Raw genomic sequence first — 18,960 nt, forward strand, 5'->3', positions numbered from 1 at the left:
GGGAAATAGCATCTTATTTTCCCACCATTGTTGTTTAAGATAAATGACAGCATTAGGGGGTGGATAGCATAGTTGATGGCAGTGCTGTTTTATAGAATGCGCATTTTTTAGATATTTGAAATGACTAAAGCTAATTGAAGTAAAACAGCTAGAGAACAACTGTCTTTCCGAAGCTGACAGGATTGGAATACCAAACAGCTGAAGGGGGGTGGTAGTTGATTAGTTTCAGGACCCGGCAGTGTAAAAAGCTGTTAATTACTTCTGTATTGAAGAAACGATAAGGAACTAAATTCTGTGCAATTACACAATTATAGCAAGAGTAAATCTGTTGCAATTGTCACTCAGAAATTAGAATTATGCTAATGAAAGCTGTTAGTTTTGGCTTTGTGCATAATCTCTTCATGGTTGTAATTTAATTTGTAAGCATCAGGCCACATAAATTACACGGCGCTATTAATGTAGAGATGCATGGTTATTCAAAAGAAAAACAGGCATTGATTTTCATACGGTAATAGTTCTTTTTTTCTTACAGGAAATGTTGCAAATTCGTTTGCTATCGATCCCCTTCTTGGCACTATTACAGTAGCAAAGGAGCTTGATCAGAGCAGTAAGGATCAATTTGAGCTCACAGTGAAAGCAACAGATAAAGGCCATCCTCCGCTAAGTGTGGTGACACCTGTTCACATTTCTGTCACCATCTCGGATAATGCAAAACCCAGGTTTGTTAAAAAGGAGTTCTCTGCAGAAGTCAGCGAAAGTGCACTGGTCGGGAGCTTTGTTGGCTTAGTTTCAGCATCAAGTCAGTCATCTGTTTTCTATGAAATCAAGGATGGGAATTTCGACGGTGTATTTGACATTAATCCAAACTCCGGCGTTGTCATCACGCAAAAAACACTTGACTATGAGACTGTGCCTTCATACAGGCTGACAGTTCAGGGCACAAACATGGCTGGGCTGTCAAACAATGCGACCCTCCTGATTCATCTCCGAGATGAGAATGACAACGCTCCGGTCTTCACGCAAGCAGAATTCTTAGGGATGATAAGCGAAGCTGCTCCAGTGAACAGCGTCGTTTTAACGAGAGAGAACTCACCGCTTGTAATCCGAGCCATAGATGCTGACAGAGAAACAAATGCTATGCTGGTTTATCAAATTGTTGAACCATCTGCCCACAGCTATTTTGCTATTGATTCCAGCACAGGAGCTATTCGCCTTATAACGACCCTGGATTATGAGCAGAATAGTATTTTCCATTTCACAGTGCAGGTCCATGATATGGGAGCCCCTTACTTATTTGCTGAGACCGCAGCCAATGTTACAATTCAGGTTGTTGATGTTAATGACTGCTCTCCACTGTTTAGTAAAGAAATGTATGAAACATCTGTTTTGCTCCCAACGTACAAAGGAGTGAAAGTTATTGCACTAAACGCTACAGATGCTGATTCTGGACCAAATTCAAAAATGATCTTCTCCATCTCAGATGGCAACATAGGAGAAAAATTTAAGATTGACTCAAATGTGGGTGTCATTTCTATTCAGAACACTTCCCACTTGCGAAGCAGGTATGAGCTCACTGTTAGAGTCTCTGATGGAAAATTTGCAAGCACGGCGTCCGTAAAAATAAACGTGAGAGAAAATAAGGAAAGTGGTTTCAAGTTTACACAGAGCTCATACACTGCTTCAGTTCAGGAGAACTCCTTGGAGCCCAAAAGTATTGCTGTTATTGCATCAGTAGGCCACCAAATAAATGAGCCGCTATTTTATACGATTCTAAATCCAGACAGAAGGTTTAAAATTGGCCGTACCTCTGGGGTCCTGTCCACCACGGGCATACCCTTTGATCGTGAAGAGCAAGATGTCTATGAGATAGTTGTGGAAGTGACCAAGGAGCAGAGGTCGGCTGGACTTGCTCACGTGCTCGTGAAGGTCACAGTGGAGGATGAGAACGACAACAAACCAAAGTTCGTTAATTTGCCGTACTACGCTCTAGTGCAGGTGGACGCTGAGGCCGGCCATGTGATTAGGGAGGTGACGGCGGTAGATGAAGATATCGGCAGAAACGGCGAGGTTCACTACCACCTGAAAGAACATCACGAGTACTTTCAGATAAGTCCTGAGGGTGAGATCACACTGAAGAAGCCCTTTGAGCAGGAATCTCTGGCCACCGAGTACGTCATTGCTGTTGTGGCCAAAGATGGAGGAGAACCAGCCCTTTCCGCAGTGGTTGAAGTACCAATTACAGTAGTTAACAAGGCCATGCCGGTGTTTGAAAAACCATTTTACAATATTGAAATTCCGGAGAATATTCAGCGGCATTCTCCAGTGGCACACGTGCAGGCAAGCAGCTTGGAAGGGCCTCGCATAGTGTACAGCATCACAGAAGGAGACCCCTTCAGGCAGTTCTCGATCAACTTCAACACCGGAGTCATACACGTAATTGCTCTGCTGGATTTCGAAACACACCCTGCCTACAAATTGAATGTGCGAGCAACGGACTCTTTAACTGGGGCGCACTCTGAAGTTTTTGTGGACGTTATCTTGGAAGATGTCAATGATAACCCTCCCGCGTTTAAAGAGAAGTCGTACAACGTTAGGCTTTCAGAAGCCTCTGTAATTGGCACGTCGGTGCTGCAGGTATTTGCTACGGACTCGGATTCTGGTAGCAACAAAGTCGTTTCGTACCAGTTATTAGAAGACGGAAAGAACTCCGATTACTTCAGCATAGATCGCGAGAGTGGGGTTATAGTGACAGCCAGAATGTTGGACCACGAGAAAAGAGCACAGCACAACCTGCTAGTGAGGGCTGTGGACGGTGGCGTGCCCGCCCTAACTAGCGATGTACCCGTGACAGTGCACATCACCGACCTAAATGATAACCCTCCAGTCTTCACTCAGCAGCTTTACGAGGCAACTGTCAGCCAGCTTGCCTCCCGCGGGCATTTCGTAACACACGTGCAGGCGTCGGACGCCGACAGCTCGGACGCCGGGAAGCTCGAATATGCCATCCTCGCGGGAAACGAGAACCAGAATTTCGACATAGACAGGAAGAGCGGAGTCATTGCCATTTCCAACCACCGGAAGCAGAAGATGGAGGCCTCTTACAACCTGAACGTCTCGGTGTCGGATGGTGTGTTTCGGAGCTCGGCTCAGGTCAGGGTTACGGTTATTGGAGCAAACTTCCACAGTCCTTCTTTCAATCAGATTGATTATGTGGTGGAACTTTCTGAGAACTCCCCCGTTGGAACACTGGTTGCCGAAGCCACGGCAACAGACGAGGATTCCGGTACTTATGGACACATCACCTATTACATTGTGAACGACTTTGCCAGGGACAAATTCTCTGTCAATGAGGATGGGCAGATTTTCACCCTTGAGAGCCTGGATCGTGAGAACACAGCGGAGAAGGTGATCGCAATCAGTCTAATGGCAAAAGATGGAGGTGGAAAGGTGGGGTTTTGTACTGTTAATGTCATTCTTACCGACGTCAATGACAATGCCCCACAGTTCAGAGCAGCGGAGTACAGGGTCAACGTAGCATCGGATGTCCCACGGGGGACTACAGTCGTTAAAATTGCAGCATCAGATGCAGATGAAGGAAGCAACGCTGATATTGCTTATACCATTGAAGCAGACCTGGAAAACGTAGAAGAAAATTTTGAAATTCATCCTTTCAGCGGTATAATCGTTACCAAAGAAAGCTTAATTGGACTTGAAAATGATCTCTATGCTTTTTATGTGAGGGCAAAGGATGCTGGGAACCCTCCAAGGGAATCTATCATCCCAGTATATATCCGAATTCTTGCCCCCGAAGAGCCAGTGCCTAAATTTCTGGAGCCACACTACAGATTTGCAATCTCTGAAAACCTCGCTGTTGGATCAGAGATTGATGTCATTCAGGCAGAGAGTGAACAGCCTGTGTTTTATAGCCTTGCGAAAGGGAATACTCCAGAGAGTAACCAAGGTGAGATCTTTGTCATTGACAGGGACAGTGGGAGGCTGAAACTCGAAAAGAACCTTGATCACGAAACTACAAAATGGTACCAGCTTACACTGCTAGCGCAGAGTAACCACGGAGGTAATGAAGTTGTGTCCACTGTAGAAATAAATATTCAAGTAAAGGATGTCAATGATAATAGCCCTCAGTTTGAGTCCAACCCATATAAGGCATTTGTAGTGGAGAACTCACCTGGGGGAACTCAAGTGATTCAAGTGAGAGCAAATGATGTGGACTCTGGAACTAATGGCCAGGTTATGTACAGCCTGGATCAGAACCAAGAAACGGAGGAGATCCTGGAGCTGTTTGCCATCAACAGTGAGACCGGATGGATTACAACACTCAAAGAGCTCGACCATGAGAAGCAGAGCAAGTACTCTGTGACTGTGGTGGCTTCTGATCGAGGAGAGAAGGTGCAGCTGACCGCCAGCACCAAGGTAGAGGTGACTGTCGCCGACGTGAACGACAATCCCCCACGCTTCACCGCGGAGATCTACAAGGGGACTGTCAGCGAGGACGACCCCCCACCGAGCGGAGTCATCGCCATCCTCAGCACCACCGACGCCGACTCGGAAGAAATCAACCAACAAGTCAGCTACTACATTACAGGTAATCATTGTCGTGAGATTCTGTACCCAGGCGTCAGGGAGACTTGGAATAGGTGCGAGTGGGCTAGGAGCAGCGGTTCTTGATAGGAAAACGTTTTAAATAAAATAGAGGGGTCCAGGCTTATCCCTTCTCGTATGTAAACACTGGAAACAATCCAAAAGATGGATCATAGTGGCTTGGAGTTTATTTCGTTTGAGGATAGTGCTCTTAATTACTCTAATTAACTAGGAAAATGCAACCCCTGAAGCTAATTAGCTTGTGTGGTTGGAATGATGTCAAATTCGTTATCCAGGCCTATGATGAGAAGTGGACATTTGCATCTTATTTCGGATGAAATGCAGAGCACAAAACAACAAATAAATAGGTGTCCTCAATGTTTGCAGATCTGATACTGCAGTTCAAGGGCGCCAAGTCCCAGTCCTGAAGGGCTGGGGCTTCTGACATTGATTTTCATTCCAACTCTGCTCTTAACAAGCTAAACAGCTGCTGGTTGGATTAACTGAACCAGTTGAACAGTTTCTCCCAGCCCTTCAGGTTCTGTTGCTTTAAAGGGACCTCAGTCGTGTTATAAGCTTCTCTGGTCCTACATACGAGCTAAATTGTGGCATTCATTTGAATGACACTTTTCCATTGACTTTTCAGGCGGAGACCCTCTGGGACAATTTGCTATTGAACACATTCAGAATGAATGGAAGGTCTCTGTAAGAAAGCCCCTGGACAGAGAAGAGAAAGACAATTACCTCTTAAATATCACAGCCACTGATGGGACATTTGTGGCAAAGGCTGTGGTAGAGGTCAAGGTCCTTGATGCAAATGACAACAGCCCTGTTTGTGAAAAGGTTTGTTTCCAAAGGTTGGAATATCTGTGGATGACATTCATTCTGCTGGTTTTCACATGGAAAAGATGTGAATTTACATCACTTTTCCTCAAGGGTTAGAAATCTGGTTCGGGGGGGAATACATTTATCATGCTTTACTAGTATTCAAAGAGGATGAATCTCTCAGCTACGTACTACTAATATCGACAAAAGGTTTTGATCAATTTAAATCTACATTGTTCGTGAAAGATTTCCTCACACAATATACAGTATTTGGAAAGATATGCGTTCTTTTGCATCACCGCAAATGTACATTTGAAATGTTGCGGTGATTACAATCGTAAATGTGTTTTGTTAAATGCTTCTAATATTAATAGTATGTCCATTTTAACTTCCACAACCTGTGGTACTTTCCAGACACTGTACACTGAGACGGTCCCAGAGGATGCACCTTCAGGCAAGCTCATCCTTCAGGTTTCTGCCACGGATGCTGATATCCGTTCAAATGCTGTGATTTCTTATAAGCTCTCTGGGACTGGATCAGAAAAGTTCAGCATAGATGTAGATACTGGTAAGTTGTTTTGTTCAATGTAAATCCTAACATTCACCATCATGCAGCAGCAGGTATTATCTAAGGCGAAACAGGAACTTAATGGCTGGTGCAGACAAAAACAAAAACTTTGTGCATCACTTTCTCTGTAATGTCTGTAGCCTAAGCATATTTATAGAAATTGGTGGCGTATTGTTTCACCAAATATTGTCGTCATAAAGTGTTTCCATCTGCTTTTCTCCAATGTGTGCTATTGAATATAGAAAAGGAACACTAAAAAGATTTTATCCTTAGTTATGTAAGATGTTTTCTCAAAATCATCAAATTGCTGCTATTTACAAGGAGTGAATTTTGCGTTTTGAAAAAAAGTGATTGTTTGGACAGGTGGTTTTTATTTCATCCAGTGATGATACTTCGCAAAAAAAAGTTTTACATTTATTTATACGTAAAATTGAATGTATTTGAATTTTTATTGCTAAAACTAACTTTGTTGCATTGTATCAAGAGTAGGAATAAATTCAAAGAATGTGAAGAATGTGCACTTGGAAGGTTGTGGATTCGTCCAGATTTTAGGTTTCATCTGAATTAATAACTAATGAAAACTGGAAAAATGCTTGATTAATCTCCTGTCCTTGATTTTTATTTAGATTGACTGAAATAATTATGTAAATGTACTGGTTTATTTATAAATGTACTAAACAGCTTGGAAAATTTATGAATTTTCTTGTTTGCCTGTAGGTTGACAGATTTGCTGGTGTATTTATAAATTAAGTTATAAAATGACTTTCCAAAGAAACTAACATTTGCATGCACACTTGGAGAACAAGGTTCAAATGGCCTGCATACTGATTGCAGTAATATGCAGCTGACTGTCTTTACCATCCAGATTAAAAATCCATTTGATAGACTTTTCTGAAAGTCAGTTAGGCCTTCTGCTGTCATGATGCTAACCTCATGTTGCGCTAACAAAATGATAGTATAGCTTTATAGAATAAAGTGGGAGTTACATTAATATTAGTAAAGTTTATACTTTACTACGACATTTAAAATAGTGAAGGTCCTACAGAATGACAAATGTTTGGATTTTGAAAAGCAATTTTGCTCAGTACATTCTAGCAGAGCTGTCTCAATACAAGCCTTGCGCTGCGGTGTGGAGTTTCTTTTTAAATAATATGCTTAGCATATGCAACCAGAACAAGCATCTACCCACAGTCTTCAATAATCCTTCATAAGACTTTGGCAAAGAAAGAGGCTGCGTGTATGCTGAAGGCATCTATTCTGTGTAATTATAATAGATCAGTGCCAACTCTTACCTTCTGTTTAGTCTTACACCTACAACATGTCCCGCTTTGACAGAGCGGAACTGTTAATTGAAACTCTGAAGAAGAGTTGCTTCCCCTCTGGATTTCACTCCAGCTGCTCTCTACGGTCTGTAATTTGAAGCTGTTGATTTGGGAACTGCTGACCAAACCTCTGTGATCTCGATTCCTGAGTTGCAAGCATCGCGTTGTAGGATGCAAGCTAAGGTTTTCACTCGGTTCCCACCAGCTTTTCAGCAAGAGGGATTGTTAACAAAAGCAACTTGTCAGGCTTTTTTAAAACCAGGCAAGGCAAGGAAAGGAGACTTTTAAGTGGTGGTGTAAGTTGTTGAAGTTAAAACGGAAGGTGGCACTCCTCCCTCTGAAACAGGATGTCCCAACTAATCTCCCAGTATGAGGGCAGGGACGCTATGCTGGAAGAGTTGCTGTCTTTCAGATGAGACATTAAACTGAGGTCCTGCCTACTTGGTCATTGTATATCCCTTGGCACTGCTCTGAACAGTAGAGGTGTGAACTGTTAACAAGGTTTAAAGGTACAGTCTGCCTTCCTTGAAATCCCCCCTTCATTCACCTGGTGCAACAGTTTGGCCACAGTGCAGTGGGGCTGCTGGTGCCGATCTGCTGATCCGTGTTCTCTGCAGGAGGAAGTGGTGGGGATGAACAGTGCCGCAGAAGTAAAAGGAGCTATCAATCGAAAATTCACAGTTCAGTATCAATATCAGATCAGGTCAATATCCATTTTTTTAATGTAGACTCAAAACAGGGTAGTGCAATGGGTTGCTGTAAAAGTATCAAACTTCGATATAGCATGACTAGGAATATAGGAGTTAACCAACTTAAATTAAAAAAAATACAAGCATATTCCGACGGGGTTAATGTATCAGGAGATGTACTATGTAGAAAAGCAGGATTATTACTTCTAGGGCTGTCAAAGTGTTTTTTTTTCCTGAAACAGTCTAATGAATTCTTAAGGATGCAATTCCCTGGGCAACTGTCTTCTGCTTAAAATTGCTCTTAGCCGCAAACCATTCTGTACTGGATTTCTTTGAACAGTCATTACTTGGGTGCCTCTGTGCGTCTTAGCCATTAAGATGAAATAATATTAACTTGTCCACATTTACAGAGAGCTTTGTGCGTGACACTAAATTAAATTTCGATCTGAATTGAAAAGTTTGACTTTTACCCCACCACCACCAAAAAAACGTGAAGCTGTAACAAAACGTTTCGGTTTTTCCCCTTAAAGTTCCCGCTAGTCCATTGACAGGTGAAATCAAGCTAAAATAACTACTGAGAGTGCGTTCAAGACGCTAACTGTGTGGAGCAGTGTTCATATGCATTCGTGCCTGAAGTGTTCATCTTGATGCTTCTTTCAGGTGAACTCAGGACACTGCTCCCCCTCGATCGCGAGAAGGAGGACGTTTACCACCTGGTTGTGAAAGCCGTGGACGGAGGAGATCGCTTCTGCCAGGCCGACGTCGTGCTGACCGTGGAAGATGTGAATGACAACGCGCCGCAGTTCACCGCGGACCCCTATTCCGTCACAGTGTTCGAAAACACAGAGCTGCACACGTTTGTCGCCCGGCTGCAGGCGACGGATGCTGACATAGGTCAGAGGGTGTTCCTGCTTAAAGAGTACTGTACCTGTTTTGTCTGTCTTGTGTAGCCCCTTGTGTCAAAGTGTGTTCTACGTACTGTAAGTGTTGAACGTGCACGTACGTGTTAAACAGAAGTACAAGAGCTCTTTAGGTGGGAGAAGGACATTTCACCATGAGCTTAACCAGCAGATGGATATTTACCTGACTGGCACTTTTATCTGTTTCCTCTTAGTAAAAGTTTGGGACACATTGATTCAGTTGACTTTGCTGGAGCAATCTGGGTAATGTAGCAGTATCCCCACCTGGGATTTGAAACTCACACTCAGTCCAGAGTATTAACCACTGCACTACACTGTCTTTCCCAAGTTGGTAATACATTTCTGTTTCTCGCCGTCCGTGACTGCATCTCCTGATAAGGTTATTGAGCACCAGAACATAAGAAAGTTTGCAGATGAGAGGAGGCCCATATAGTTTCCTTGGTAGATAGCTGATACCTGATTCAGGTATCTCATACAGTCATTTCCTGAAAAAGAACAGGGTGTCGGCCTCAGCAACATGGGCTGGGTAGTTTGTTTGCATCTCTTTGCATTAAGAAGTTCCTCTCGGGTCCAGTTTTAAATCAGGAATGCTTCCAAATTTCCCACTTATGTTATCTGGTTTATGTTTCAAAGTTCATTCTGAAAATATCTGTTCGCTGCCTTTGTCACTAACCATGAGGATTTTGAATACCTGTTACATGTCCCCCCATAGTCTTTCCTGTTAAAGACTAAAGAGGTTAATTTCCATCAGCATGCCAGAGTAAGACATTCCTTAAATTCTGAGATATGTCTGGATGCCCTTATCTGGACTGATTAAACTGGGTAAGGAGTCTGACCTTGTTTAGCAGTGATTACAGCAGCAGAGAATTATTCAATGTATCTTTTTGGCACTTGATTCTCTTTTGTTCTTGAAGTGTAAAAAAGAGATAGCTGGCCTTCTTGCACTAACTGGAGTACACCATGTGTTTCTTTTCACCTGTCTTGCCATCATTGGAATAGTGGTCAGTCTGATTGTGATTGTGTATTATTATGTGATCGGATCACACAATCAGATTAAATAGTGATCACATCACACTTAGATTGATCGTGCTTGTATGTTGTTTTATATAAAGGGAAGTTTAATGAGAAAAGAGTGACATCGTAATGGTAGGCTCAGCGATTAAAATTAAGACTCAAGTTTGCTGTATATGCTACAGTGTCTGTAGTTAAATCTTTTCTAAATGCAGCTAAATAACTGCAGGTGTCAACAGCGTTAAAAACAACGCAGAGGAATTTAAAATTGATTGCATGTTTCAGTGTGATGTGCTATGGTTTGATAGACATTATTGAAGCCCTAAATCAGCATGCACCAAGCAGAAAACTCAATTTAGTTGTATATTTCTTGCCTTCACAGTTAACTGGTTAGGGATTAGTTCTTCTTGCTTTGTCAGTAACTAATATTCTAAGCAAATCTACATTCTCAAGGAGCAGCAATAGACTTTTTTTTTATTTTATTGAACTTCTCTCTCATTCCCATTCACAAATGCAGTGAATCAGTCATCAGGGGATATGAGATTGTTTGCACTGAGCAGTTTTACCAAGAGCCAAATTAAATGTTGCATTATTAGATTAATCATGCCATGTGTATCATCAGTGGTATTTACAGTGCAAATAAAAATGCCAATATTTACTGTAGAATGAATAATTAAATTCCAGGGAATAGTGCATTCTGTGCAGTTGTTTTATTTTGTGTATTAGATAAGAAAGTCCTTATGTTATCAGTTATATAACAAACCAGTTTAATGTCACAGTAGTATTAATGGTAAGGAGTGTAAACAATACATTTTAGATGTTATCTTAAAAACTGTCAGGTCTAAGGATATCACCAGTTCCAATGCTGTTGTACATTGTAACAGACCTTAGTTAACTGTTTTGACCCTCTTTGTGTAACAGTGGACCTCTGTTTGAGTAGCACAGTAGGTATTCGTTTCGTCCGTGCCCAAGTCCTGTGTTGCAGGAGTACACTGGAGCAGTCTGAAATCCAACAGATAAAACACATTAATTATTGCTAAAACACTAGCATGATGAATCACTCTGAACTCCCCAATGAGAGAGTTAATGAGGTACTAAGCAGAAAAATCTGTTGGTTTTTAGCAATTCCGCTGAGTTTTTGATATTTCTGGTCCTGAGCTCAGACTCTGAGATAAATTCTTTGAATCATGTGCGTCACAAAATGACATCTGCCAGTGTTTTCCGTTGTGGTACATTTACCGCTGAAAACTCGCTCTGTTAAATAAACATCACCCACAGCACCCAGTCAGTCCATGGGTGTTAGTTATTTGTTTCTTGTCATACCCCAGTGACAGATTAATGTTTCTGACACATACACAGCACTTTATAAGGCCAAAAACATTCTGAATATAAAATGAAGGATCAAGCCTTTCTTTTCATGAGTCTTTTTTTATGTCATCTCATTATTTCTTGCTCAAGTCCGACATAATATTTAATCGAATCTACTGGACATGTTTAGAAGTATAGATAAGTGTGTGTATGAACATACCTGGAACTTACTGTTTCCCTGTCTGCGTTAGTGGTTTGCCACTGCCGTGCTAGTAAGCTTTGTAGCTGGTTATATTTATACCAGGTGATGAAACGTTGACGCTCCACTTTTTCCTTTGATAATCTAAAAGGGTGACGGCTGACTTGCATCACTACTTGTGAATGTCTGGATGGCGCCACTGTAGCCGAACCTTATCCCCGGGATTACAAAGGAAAGAATGAAGTGGCAAAATAACGTTTTGTGATGTGTGATAAGAGTAAATTATGGAGAACATTCCTCTTTCTAGACAACAACATTATCTTGCCACAGTTTTCCTCCCGTGTAAACCTCCTTATCACAGATACCACTTCATAGACCAACCATGACTATAAACGGTTATTTCTCTGTTCGTAGCCAAATGGGTTTTTTTTTCTAATTGCAGCTGAACTCATTGGGCCTGAACGTGTACATCGATTTAGGAGTTGCTGTGAAATACAGTCAACAGAATTTGTTTGTGGCTGTTTACTGATGAGGAGTAAAGATTGTGGAGTGGTTTGGCTCAATGCACTTAGTAAAATTCCAGCAAAGTTGTTAAGAAAAATACAGCTGAGCTGTAACAGCACAGAGGAATAAACATGCACTTCTGTTTAAAAATGGTTTAAACAACATTATAGGAATCTGGAATACAAAACGATTATCTGAAGCAGTGTTGAGTGAATAGCACATTATCAGTTAGGAGACTCCCACACATCTAAATGTGTTACCCGCCCTGCGAAACGAGACGTATTGATGATCTTTTCTCACCTTCTTTTTTTGTTTTCCAGGCCAAAACAGCAATATCTTGTACTCATTTGTCGATTCTGCCAATGGCTACTTCTTGGTGGACGAGGAGTCTGGCGTCGTCAGCCTGGAGAAGCCCCTGGACAGGGAGGTGCAGGCAGTGTACACGCTGACGGCCCGGGCTACGGACCAGGGCTCCCCTCGCCGGCTCTCCACGGTCTGCACCATGGTCGTGTCTGTGCTGGACATCAACGACAACCCCCCGGTGTTCGAGCAACGGGAGTACATCGCCACCGTTTCCGAGGACGTCGCCGTGGGAACCCGGATCCTTCAAGTTTTTGCCGCAAGCCGAGACATTGAAGTGAACGCGGAAATCTCTTACTCCATTATCAGTGGCAACGAACACGGGAAGTTTAGCATCGACTCCGACACGGGTATGCCCTCTTAACGGCCTGTTTTGGAGTTGCCATTATGACCGTAGCAGATGTATTGACATAAAGGATAATTGCTGCCAGGTGGGGTAGTCTCTGTGATAGACTGTTTGAAGTCTCTGTTTAATTGCCGGCCCATGCTTGCTTTCTTTCTTTCTCCACGTCTGCAGGTGACATCTTTGTGATTGAGAGTCTGGATTATGAAATGTCCCACGAGTACTATCTCACAGTAGAGGCCACCGATGGAGGCACACCTTCTCTTAGCGATGTGGCAACAGTGAATATTAATTTGACAGATATAAACGACAACAGTCCAGTCTTCAACCAGGAGGTCTATTCTGCAGTTATAAGCGAAGATGCTGAACTGGGGAAAACCGTTATTGCCGTATGTGCTTATTTTTTTCTACAGAGCTTAATAGAAGTTTAATATATAACCATAATTGAAAATGTAATCGTTTACTTAAAATATTTTTCATAGCGGAATTGTTTTAAAAAAAATAAATCTTGCTCTCAAAGCTGGGGGGGGGGGGAAATCCCTTGAGGTTTATTCTAAATAGAGAGTAATTCACGATTCCCGTTTTTTAAACAAGGCAGTTCCTAAATGAGCTGTCGGGAAATTAGATTTTAATATCGGTTTTTGAATCACACTGCTGAGTTCTCGGCCCTTCTCTTTCTCTTGAGAACAGAATCCGTATTTTGTGTGCACGGGAACACCCGTGTTAAGAGATGTTCTGCTGAAGCAGGTCCCGGTTTTCCTCGCGGCTCATTGCGGAAACGGTTGTGTCGTTCCTTCAGGTCCTGGCAGACGATGCCGACGGGCCCTCCAACAACCACGTCCGCTATTCCATCGTCAACGGGAATCAGGGAAGCCCGTTCGCCATCGATCCCGTCAAAGGGGAGGTCAAGCTCGAGCGACAGTTAGACAGAGAGAAGGTGAGAGGGCTCTTTTCCCAACGAGCTGATCAGATCCCCAGCTCCTGTCCCAGGGTTCATTTTATGTACCTTGAGCTCCGTCTGTTGCTTTTCGGGCATCGTCGGGTAAAAGGTTGAAGCACTTCTTGGATGCTGTCCCGCTTTGTTTCAGTACCTGACGTATAACCTGGGTTTTACTTGTAGATCTCGGGATATACGCTGACGGTGGTCGCCTCGGACAATGGAAATACCCCCAAGTCCAGCACGGCAGTCATCAACATAGACGTGTCAGACGTGAACGACAATCCGCCAGTCTTCTCACAAGCCAACTACAGTGTCATCATCCAGGTAAACGCATCTTGCCTTAAAGGCCTTGGGGGGGGGGGCTTGTATTTTTAAGAGCTGTGTACTTAAAATGTCTACTGATAATTGTGACTATATGTTTAACCCATCGAGGGTGCGGTGTACATCTCCGTTCTTGATGTGTATCCGAAAGCGTTTTCTGAATCTTCCTTCTTGTGTTTTTTGCAGGAGAACAGACCCGTGGGTGCCAGAGTGCTGCAGTTATTAGTAACAGATAAAGACGCTTCTCACAACGGTCCCCCATTCTCCTTTGTAATCACCAGTGGAGACGAAGGAAATGCGTTTGAAATAAACCAGCAGGGAGTTCTTACGGCCTCCATGCCGTTGAGCCGCGAAATGAAGGACCACTATTTCCTTCACGTTCAGGTATGGCCTCTGGCACTCCACCTCCTCCAGTAAAGAAAATGATAAACCCCTCTGCGCACTGCAGTCAGTTTTTGGGTTGCAAGTTACAGCCTTGGTTGTGCACATTCAGCGATATAAGCAGTCCAAAAAGAGAAACAAATGTGCAACCCTTCAGAAAGCTGTACAAAGTTTTTTTTTTATGGTGGCCATACTAGTTGGTGCCCTAAAATGTAATTCTTAAGAGGAATTCCTATACGAATCTAATATAAAAATCAAACAGTCCGGAAAGGCACCGTGTCCTGAATAATTCTGTGAAGCATTAAAATCGTGCCCCTGCCAGACCACAAATTTACAAACCCAAATTCTTAACATTTTTGGCTTCAGAAAGCACAGTGCTGTCTGATGAGATTAGTATGACTGAGTTTCTTTCCAAAACAGGGGGGCTCATATTTTAAATCTACATCTCTAGGAGGAAGAAAATTGCACACTCTCAGTTTTGCCTTTGTTTCTAGCTGTGAAAATCTGTGCATTTTTTAATGTATTTTTAACTATAAATGTCTGGTGGATGCCAGCAACAAGTTGTTGTTAATTTTGCTTTTATTTTTGTACTTTTACTCACGGGGGGGGGGGGCAGTTGTATTAATTCATGAAAGATTACCGTGGCTATAAAAATATGTGATGATTGAAGCACCCTCTTCTGTTGGAACATTGTTATAGCAGCGCATGATTTTTTTTAGCCATTTGATTTTACATCAGAAGTCGAAAAGAAAGCTTCAGGATTGAACCTGCGTTACATTGATGAACACTTCAAAGAGTTTTGACAGTCTTCTCATAGATGACAAATACACAGTCTTGTTTAATTATACAGACCATTCCAAGTGTAATGGGCACCAGTGCTTGCTGTTTAGATAGATAGATACTTTATTGATCCTGTGAGGGAAATTGCAGTGCAACAGCAGCTTAACACAGACAACACAGGCACAGTGTAACGAATGATACAATAATAATAATAGTACAATACATACAATACAATCAGTACAGTGAGGGGTCCACTAAAAGAGTTACTCACAGTCCGGACACACAAAGAACAAACTAGAACAGAACAGTACGCAGAAAAATCATATCACACATATGAATATAAATAAAGATGTAAATATAGATATAAATATAAATTTATTGCTTATACATAAATGTATTGCACGGGTCCCTGGCATATATTGCACAAAAAACGGTTGTAAACAGGAAAAGAAAGAGAACAGATGTAGTAGTAGATGTGTTCAGTCCAGAAACAGGTCACTGTCAATGTTGCCTCTGCCCAGACGCAAGGTGGATGCGTTGTACAGTCTTATGGCAGAAGGCAAGAATGACCTCCTGTAGCGCTCCCTGTCGCACCGTGGATGAATCAGTCTTATTGCTGAACGTGCTCTTCATTTCTACAAGCCTGTCATAGAGGGGATGGGAGATGTTGTCCATGATGGCCTCTAGTTTGGACACCATTCTCCTCTCAGCCACTACCTCTAAGGGGTCCAGGTCAGACCCAATGACCTGGGTTTATTTTGGGTTGTTTCAAATTCGTCACAGATTTACCTACTATCAGTGTTTTTAGTTCTAAAGGAATTTTTCATGAGCAGCAAATTGTTTGAAACTATTTTTCTATTTTTAGGTGGCTGACAGCGGAAAGCCTCAACTGCTCTCATCCACATTCATCAGCATCAAAGTCATTGAAGAAAGCATTTACCCTCCAGCTATTCTTCCATTAGAAGTCTTCATCACCACCCATGGGGATGAGTACTCTGGGGGAGTCCTTGGAAAGATCCATGCTACAGACCAGGACATTTATGATACCCTGACTTACAGCCTGGTGTCTAAATCTGGGAATCTGTTCTCTGTCTCAAGCGCCAATGGGAAACTCATAGCCAGCAAAGGGCTGGATGTCGGGCACTATCCTCTCAATGTCACGGTTACAGATGGAAGGTTTACTGTGGCTGCCAACATCAACGTGTACGTTAAGCAAGTCACCCAGCAGATGCTAAACAACTCTGTTGCGGTTAGATTCGCCAACATCGCGCCGGAGGAGTTCATTGGGGACTACTGGCGCAACTTCCAGAGGGCCCTGAGGAACATCGCAGGGGTGAAAAGACACGACATTCAGATTGTCAGCCTGCAGCCCGCGGAGCCTCCCTCTCACCTGGACGTGCTGCTCGTCATGGAGAAGTCAGGAAGCCCTTACCAGTCACACGAGGTTCTGTACCGAAAGCTCAACACTTCCATCGCGCTCGTCGAGGAGATGACTGGTGTGCGAATTGTCAAAGTCATTAAGAAACTTTGCTCTGGGCTGGAGTGTCCCCTGAGATTCTGTGATGAAATAATTACTCTGGACAAGAATGTCATGTCAACCTACAGCACTGCCAGGCTGAGTTTCGTCACCCCACGGCATCAGAGGTCTGCGATGTGTCTCTGTAAAGGTGAGCTAGTGTCACGCCAGGGAGGTGACTACCTTTACATTGCAATTAAAGATTTCTTCCCTTACTGTACATGTATTTTTGTACCATTGCAGCTGGTAAATGCCCTGTGTTGAGCAAGCTCTGTGAAGGCGTTCCTTGCCCTGAAGGTACCGAGTGTGTCGCTGATCCAAAGGAAGGAAAACACAGCTGCGTGTGCACGGACGGCAAACATGGAAAGTGTTCCGGTAAGATCAGCTGCAGCTTCTTGTTCCGAGGCAGCAAGAATCTTTCTCTGCTTCACGAATCTTGAGAAAGAACCTCGAAAGTGAAAGAGATCGCCTTTGCCGTTTACATTTCAAGGCTGATTCGTGCAGGCATTGCTTTGCTTCCCCAAACTAGGCAACGTTTTGTGGTGTCTGTTCATGGTTAATTAACAAGGAATAGGGAAAAATCCTATTAGAAGAATATAAATATATATTGAGATTTAGTGAATTAACTGGTTATGCATTCAATGGAAGCTAGGTATGACTTAAAAATGTTTGGCGTGAAAATCATAGACTCTTAAATGTAAAGTGTTAATCCAGTGTTTTCTAGTTTTTCCATTGGGTAGGGCAATTTCCGCAGGTAACATTACATGCGCACGTTTTAAATGAGCTTTCCTCTTTAACCTTTTGCTCTTGCTGTTTTAGGGGGTGTTTCACTGACATTCAGTGGGAACAGCTACGTCAAGTACCGTCTCTCGGAGAGTGAAAACAAGGAGGAAATGAAGCTCTCCCTGAAGCTAAGAACATACTCGACCCATGCAACTGTAATGTACGCAAAAGGAACTGACTACAGTATTCTGGAGGTATATAAAGACTGATTCAAACTTTTTTTTTGCAAACGATCATAATGTAGTATAGAAACTTTTAACGTTCTCTCGGTAGAAAGTTTTCACATGGACGTTGTGGACAGCTATACTACTATTTTAACAGCCCCTTTTAGCCCAGGGAAGCACGAGAGTTTCCCACAGCAAGTCCGAATGAACCAAGTTCCTTGGGTTTTTAATTTCAGATCAGCAACGGTCGACTGCAGTACAAGTTCGACTGCGGCAGCGGTCCAGGCATCGTTTCGGTGCACAGCATCCAGGTCAGCGACGGCGAGTGGCACTCCGTGTCCCTGGAGGTGGACGGGAACTACGCGAAGCTGGTCCTGGACCGGGTCCACACGGCCTCGGGAACAGCGCCGGGCACCCTGCGCACCCTCAACCTGGATAACTTCGTCTTCTTCGGGGGCCACGCCCGCCAGCAGGGCTCGCGCCACGGCAGGAGCGCGCCGGTCAGCAGCGGGCTCAGGGGCTGCATGGAGTCCATCTTCCTGAACGGGCAAGAGCTTCCTCTGAGCAGCAAGCCCAGGCCCTACGCGGTGATGGAAGAGATGGTGGACGTGGCGCCCGGCTGCACCGTGGTCCCAGCAGAAGGCTGTTCCAGTAATCCTTGTACCAATGGCGGGATCTGCTCCTCACTCCCGAATGGAGGTACGCCGGTTTTAAAAAACGGTATCCCCTTGCGTAGGACCGAAAGAACTGCGTTTGCCTGCAAGATGTTAACGTGTTTCTTTTCCTTAGGTTACTTCTGTAAATGCAGCGCCTTATTCATGGGGACACACTGTGAAATTGGTGTGAGTGCTTGTGCTTCCAACCCGTGTCTCTATGGAGGAACGTGTATCCCCGTCCACGACGACTTCGTGTGCCAATGTAGGGGGCAATATTCCGGCCAGAGGTACTGTCTTTCAGTCTGTTGAGCCATATTGCAGCTCTTGCTTTGTTTCATCAAGTATGATTTCGGATAAATGAGATGTCATTGGATTGTGGGGAAAAAAGGAAAAACAACTTTACAGGGTTTGTCTGTCTTGTTTGGGCCTACCATCTGAAGACTGGGCACGACAGCCTGTAGAAGAATTGCAAACCTATAAATAAGCTTTAAGCTCTAAGAATAGGTCAGGTCCGTCTGCCGGCTCAAAAATGATTTGCGGTGAGTTTGTGACCCGAGTCCTCTGTTTGTCTGTGTCTCTAGGTGCCAGCTGGGCCCCTACTGTAAAGATAATCCCTGCAAAAACAGTGGCAAATGTATCGACAGTCTGGATGGTCCCGTTTGTGAGTGTGAGCCCGGTTTTCATGGGGAAAGGTAGGTATCTGTCTTAGAGTTTATGCGTACACTGCTTGTTTAAATGCAGCTTTTTCTCCCCCCACCCCCTCCCCTGCTC

The 18,960-nt window shown here is 43.5% G+C and overlaps 1 protein-coding gene across 10 annotated transcripts in view; it reads left to right on the forward strand.

The window, feature by feature from the left end:
- Nucleotides 1-18,960, forward strand: part of fat1a (FAT atypical cadherin 1a) — a 75,180-nt gene that overhangs the window by 50,336 nt on the left and 5,884 nt on the right. For all 10 annotated transcript variants that reach the window (XR_015940140.1, XM_088640156.1, XM_088639469.1 and 7 more), the window contains 15 exons: nucleotides 533-4,603; nucleotides 5,246-5,442; nucleotides 5,839-5,992; nucleotides 8,664-8,897; nucleotides 12,266-12,655; nucleotides 12,823-13,037; nucleotides 13,448-13,585; nucleotides 13,769-13,912; nucleotides 14,096-14,293; nucleotides 15,936-16,737; nucleotides 16,830-16,961; nucleotides 17,406-17,563; nucleotides 17,770-18,232; nucleotides 18,323-18,476; nucleotides 18,771-18,881. Coding sequence is in view for 9 of the 10 variants with exons in the window: in XM_088640156.1 (XP_088496282.1) it covers nucleotides 533-4,603; nucleotides 5,246-5,442; nucleotides 5,839-5,992; nucleotides 8,664-8,897; nucleotides 12,266-12,655; nucleotides 12,823-13,037; nucleotides 13,448-13,585; nucleotides 13,769-13,912; nucleotides 14,096-14,293; nucleotides 15,936-16,737; nucleotides 16,830-16,961; nucleotides 17,406-17,563; nucleotides 17,770-18,232; nucleotides 18,323-18,476; nucleotides 18,771-18,881 (7,561 nt within the window). In the remaining variant the exon portion in view is untranslated. The remainder of the gene's footprint in view (nucleotides 1-532; nucleotides 4,604-5,245; nucleotides 5,443-5,838; nucleotides 5,993-8,663; nucleotides 8,898-12,265; nucleotides 12,656-12,822; nucleotides 13,038-13,447; nucleotides 13,586-13,768; nucleotides 13,913-14,095; nucleotides 14,294-15,935; nucleotides 16,738-16,829; nucleotides 16,962-17,405; nucleotides 17,564-17,769; nucleotides 18,233-18,322; nucleotides 18,477-18,770; nucleotides 18,882-18,960) is intronic.

This window comes from Lepisosteus platostomus, chromosome 1, assembly GCF_059453375.1.
Source record: "Lepisosteus platostomus isolate fLepPlt1 chromosome 1, fLepPlt1.hap1, whole genome shotgun sequence".
In the NCBI taxonomy this organism is placed as follows: Eukaryota; Metazoa; Chordata; class Actinopteri; order Semionotiformes; family Lepisosteidae; genus Lepisosteus; species Lepisosteus platostomus.